This window comes from Limulus polyphemus, unplaced genomic scaffold (genome assembly GCF_000517525.1).
Source record: "Limulus polyphemus unplaced genomic scaffold, Limulus_polyphemus-2.1.2 Scaffold484, whole genome shotgun sequence".
Lineage (NCBI taxonomy): Eukaryota > Metazoa > Arthropoda > Merostomata > Xiphosura > Limulidae > Limulus > Limulus polyphemus.
The window spans coordinates 466,467-472,466 of NW_013666094.1; the positions used below are offsets into that span (position 1 = coordinate 466,467).

The 6,000-nt window shown below is 29.8% G+C and overlaps 1 protein-coding gene across 2 annotated transcripts in view; it reads left to right on the forward strand.

Annotated features, from left to right (window-relative positions):
• Positions 1-6,000, forward strand: part of LOC106458553 (protein phosphatase 1 regulatory subunit 12B-like) — a 124,161-nt gene that overhangs the window by 64,841 nt on the left and 53,320 nt on the right. For both annotated transcript variants that reach the window (XM_022384799.1, XM_013918071.2), the window contains exon 15: positions 1,042-1,249. In XM_022384799.1, coding sequence (XP_022240507.1) covers positions 1,042-1,249 — 208 coding nt within the window. The remainder of the gene's footprint in view (positions 1-1,041; positions 1,250-6,000) is intronic.

Here is a 6,000-nt window from a genome sequence, read left to right on the forward strand (position 1 = left end):
TGATGTCATGCAAAAGCTACTTGCAAGCATTGACAAAATGTTTTTATTATTATTATTTTTCATTATATTACCTAATCAACCTTATCTAACCTAATAAGTTTTTAAGTTTTACATTTCAGTTACTTTTATAATAGAAAATAAATTATATACATAGAAAACAAGAAATTTAGTACTTATCTTGGGCTTCATGTTTCTTTGCTGTTGACCCACTGATGAAATTTAAGCCTAATTTTATTTTTGATGAAGATGCTACTAAAAATCAAATAATTTTTACTTATATGAAGAATGCACATAATAAAATAGAATAATGACATTCACAAAGCAAACAGTGTCCTATAACTATTATAATTTAGCTGGTTTTCTAACTAAGGCATAAGTGCTTTAAAATAATTCCCTTGGCTACTCAATCTGAACCGGGCAATAGAAATTTCAGTCTTAGATGACATAAATAAAACTGTACTGAGAACAATGTAGCATTATATGCCATTCAAAAATTACAATTCTGTATTTATGAATGACCCAAAAGAAATGTCAGAGAGAATTATTGGCAATTATTGAAAGAGAGGATGTGAGAAGTGGGCTGCAAGTAGGACTGACTTTTTTTTTTACAGCTTATGTTTCTATAAACAAAGAAGATTGAAAGCTATGAACATTAGACTTTGCCTTAATAATATCTATACTATAATGAGTAATTTAAATTAAATTCAGTACATTATAGAGAGTTGTTGAAAAAATTATTGAATGGTCAAAACATAGTGAACAAATGTCACAATTCTCATACAAGGGGAGATTGATTATTTATTTATACTTCCTTTTAAAAACTAAAAAATTAAAACTTGCATATTAAAATTTGATTTATTATGTATGTTTTAATGCCAAGTTTATTCATATATGTTGATAATAAATTAGTTTAATTAAATTTTGAATGTAACTCTCTAAAAGGTTGTGGCGTGCACTTTGACCTACCTGTAGAGAGAGAGGGATATGTAATTATTTTACTCGTGCTTTAAATGATGCTAAATTTAATTTTTTTTCATGTAGGCTGAACAAGCCCCAGTTAGAAAGTCCCAGAAACCACCTGCTACTAGTACCACAGCTGGTCCAAACTTAGTTGCTGGTACAACTGCTGTTACTTTTCCTTCCCCAGCCCGCACACGACAACAGCTTCCTGTCACTAATGTACCTGAAAGCCCTGAAACCACTCAGTCAGTTACCCTTCCTCTCAGATCCCGACCAGTTCCAAGTGAAGGTAAGAATTCTTAGTTGTTTTTTAAGATATGTATTATAGAGTTTCTTACACCAAACAGAAAATGTAAATAATTATTTATAACATTTTTGGATTGCTGGATGGTAAGGTTTAGAACTGAAGAATTAAAAAAATCTTTAACACTGTCAATCCTGTGGCAAAATATTGCCATTTTTTGCATTTTTATTAATAAAAATTATTAGCTTCCAAATCTCATATTATGTGAAACACAGTCACTTCAAACGTGAAATATGATAACAGTTGAACATTTTTGAACTTAAATTTGTATTATATTCATTTTATTAAAAGCAGTTTTTCAATAAAATATCTTATATGAATTCATAAAACTAATATACATAGTTAGTACTTACTTATTTTAACACTTTTGCTATGGTTATTTATTTTCTGCACATGTCACAAAGTTTTAGTGAGTTACATTCGAAATTTAATTCACACTACTTTCTTACCATGGTATACAAATAACCTTGGCATGAAAACTTGGCTAATAATCCATATTATATAAAAGTTCTTACTTTTATAAAGCAATATTAAAAAAAATCTGAATTTCACCTAGTATGAAAATTGCTCTCTCTTGGTGTACCTTCTCTCATTTATTTACCAACTCTCCGAGAAGTACTAAATTTAATCTAAATTACTCATCATAATGTTGTCATTGCTCTCGCAAAGCATAATTTTTATATCCTTCAATTATATTTCAGAAATTGCCAATAGTTCTTTCTGACATTTAATATTATATTATATATAACCAATAGAAATTCGAGGTTTTAACCTTATTGCCCCAGGTACCCTTTACTGTGCATGACACAATGTTTTAGTGTCTTACATTCAAAAATTTATTAAGCCATTTTTTATTTCTGTTATACCAATTAGAATATAATAAAATCTTAGCTGATAATCCATATTTTTATAGTATATAAGTTTTAAGTTCTTAATTGTACAAGGCAATATTTAAAAAAATCCCGAGTTTCCACTAGTGTGACCCACGTGACACATTTTTTCTTAGTATGTCATCATTCATATTTTATCTACCATCCCTTGAAAAAGTACAAAATTAAGTGTAAATTACTCTCTATAAAATCGTTATTGCTCAGACAAACCATAATTTTTGTAGTCTTCAATTTTGTTTGGTTACAGAGCTATCAAATAGAAAATCAGACCCCTCCTGCCACACCCACCTGTCACATCCTCTCTTTCACAATTTGTTGATAGTTCTCTCTTACATTTAATTATATATTACTTATGATCAATGGAAAGTCAAGGTTTGCTTCTATCAAATGATGTATTGTATAATGTTTTATTTTGAACAGAATATCTTCAATTTCATTCGTACTACAACATTCATCCCGTGTGAATGTTAATGACTAGCTTGGATGAACTTGTAATGGCTCTTCTCGCATAGTTAGAAAGCCAGGAAAATTTTGAGAGTTAAGGGAACTTGGTTAATTTTTACACGTTATTAGTCTATATTCTCAATTATGAGATCAGTCAAATTGACCAATCTTGTATAGCGTTAGGGTAGAGAAAATAACAGATAAAATACAAAGTTTTGATGAAGCTTGTTTCAAAAGAAAAAAGCCTTGCCAATCTCTCAGTATATGCTGGTGTAAAGCTCATCATAAAAGTCCCTTAGTTTCAAGTCATCAGCAAGAGTTTTTCTAAAATGACTGCCAAAGCATTTGTTTCAACAAAGTAAATAAGCAGGGAAACCATTGAAGTTAGTTCATTACTTTAACATAACATACAAAAAATAGAACCATGATGCAACTGAATTATATGAATTCATGTGATGAAAGAGTGGCTTCTGACATAAGTAAAGGTTTAGAAATTTAGAACCTTTATAAAACTTAAAGGGAGGTCAATTGCAAATAGATTCTGAGAAAGCAAATAATCCCAGCTTTCAGGTGATTTATTTATGATTTTGTTAGCTATAAACGTTTGCTAACTGTAAAACAAAAGAGTACAATTAGATGAACTTTGGTGACACAGATTTCAAAACTCTACTGTTTTCAAACTATTTGAACTAGATATAAGCAACAAACATATACAAAGCCCACAGATTTTCAGCTCTGTTTCATATGTACAGTCATACTATGAAGTGCTATCTGGAATACCTTAAACATATTGTGTGTTAACAAAACCAATACTAAACTCAAGAACACGTTTTTATTTATTTCATTGAATGTTTTACTTTGACAACTTCTTCAAAAGTAACATTTTATTTATGCTGCAAAGCTCACAATGTGTAACAGACTATACACTTTTAAGTTTTGTTTTATAGACCAATGGAGAGTTTAGAACAAGGTCACATATATAGTATTGCTTACAAAACGAATTTCTAACAACACAAATGTAGGTGTGCAGCTAAAACTGTAGTGAAAGTCATTTCGATGTAGATATAAAAAGAGAAAAAGAATAAATATATGTAAAATAAATTATAATTAAAAGAAGAAAAAATTATCTATGATCATAATGCCCATCCTACATCACAATTAACTTGTGGCTTAAATTTTAACACAAATAAAGTTTCTTTATATTTACAGTCAATAAAAACTGTTAGGTGTAGCAAGCTTTTCTGTTTGTAAAGGGCAGTCATATGCCAGTCAACCATATTTTACTACTAAGTGATCCGCTATTGGGCTATCACTTTTGTTTAGTTGACTTATGGCTCTAATGTAATACACAAGAAGTTTCTCCAATGTAAATTTCATTGGGTATTCTACAAGTTACTTTATAAGTATGATTTTTCTATTATGCACTATCTTCTACTCCTATCTTTAGTGAAGCATTTATTTTTCTTGCAAGCATTATTTGAATTGTTTGCAGAATGTATTAATTTTTGTCTTAAGGTTTTGCCTGGTTTTTTGTACAAGTATTATTGGTAACCCTGACTTTTGTATCACTGATTTAAGTCTCTTTTAAGTCTTTCACTAATGTTTGGAATAGTACAAGTTGCAAAGTTATGTATCATCCTGTTTACAAGTAGTAAAAGTTCCCCTTTCGATTTTATATGAAGCACTTTTGAATTAATCAGAGATAAAACTATCTGAGTACCCATTCAATTCAAGCAATATCTGTTAGTCCCTTCAACTTGCTTTCTTTAGAATTACAAACTTGGTTGATTTCCTTTCTTGATTTGTCCTGTGATAGCTACATTTTTCACATTAGTTGTGTGATGTGAATCTAAGTGTCGGAAAACTGGTCCATAAGAGGGTTTTTTTGTATACATTTGTTTTAAGTTTACTTTGAAAATAAACAAGAACACCTAGGAAACTGAGTTAGCCACTTCCTGTCAACTATTGTAGAGTAAAAATTATATTTGTGTGTAAGCTGTTCAAATATCTGTTAAATATTGTCGGTGCATGTAAAGTGGAAGACCAAATACCAAAAATATCACCTAGTATCTTAACCACAACACAGTTTTTTTACATTTTAGGAACTATGAATGGTGCATCTTTTTTTTTAATATGCGCTTAAACATTATAGAGAAAACTACCAAAATTCTGATTCCAATATCAACTCCTTTTTTCTGCTGGAACTATTTTTATCAAACTTAACAACTATTGATCAAGATGTAGTGAAGGCATCATTCTAAAAGTTCCAGAGAAACATCTAAAAAAGATTCAGGTCTTTTTGGTGTTTTTATGTATTCATTATTGCTGATAAACCTTCATTAATGGGTATAGACAAGTAGAGAGAAACTAAACTACACATGACATGGAAAGAAATAAGTTTGATGTGTTATTACATCTTCCAGCTTGCAAAGAAAATTATTCATACTACTCAGATGAGCTGAAGCATAAAATTGTAGCAAATGGATTATCTTATTGATTAACCAAGAAAAAGAGACTTTCTGATCCACAGTTGGATTTTATTGGTTGCAATTGCATGTCTTCCTTGTGATCTTCCAGTAAACTATAAAAATGTGGTTTCAGTAATTTCATGGATATGTTGCTGTTATGCACAAGTTTCTTAAACAGAAGTTTAATTTTCTTTTCAATGTCAAAAGTTAGATTTCTTATGAGAAGTATGTGTTAGAGTTGCTTAAAATAGTTATAACTGTTTAGGCAGGTGATGTCTTTTACACTAAGCATTTTCCTTTGTCTGAAGTTTTTTATTAAAAATTCTTTGTTTTCTTTAACACTCTAATTACATTTCTGAGGTGTAATATTGTGTTTTTCAGCAAAACTTTTCATTCTTGTAGTGATGTTTACTAAATAGTATTTCATACAAACAAGAGAACTTTCAAGCACTTCAGAAACTTTGGGTGGCTGTATTTTAAGGGTATCAAACAGATGTTTGAAATCAAATTGGCTCTCACTTTCTGAAATATCAGTAGAAGAAAATGCCCCAATAATCTGTGTTGTGTTCTCATTTTGATTAGTATTTCTGTTTTTTTTTCTTGATTTCTTTAATCAATGATGGCAGATCACCTAAGTGTGTAAATACACTTTTTTGGAAATTAAACATAATTTGAAGTTTTGTGTCTTCTGATGAGCACACCTTTGGGCCTTTAGATAAAATAGACAAAGTATGCAGTGGAAGTTCTACATGGTTTTCTACCACAGGATACAGTTCTTGGTTAACACTAGGTGTACTTGTTATCATGTTGGTTTTAATATTTGTGTTACTTTTAAGTATACATTGGAGTTTTTGTTGTAGACAATAACTATTATTCTGGTATAATAACACTTTTTTCTTAAATTACTAGTATACCCTTTAACTCTTGTCAACAT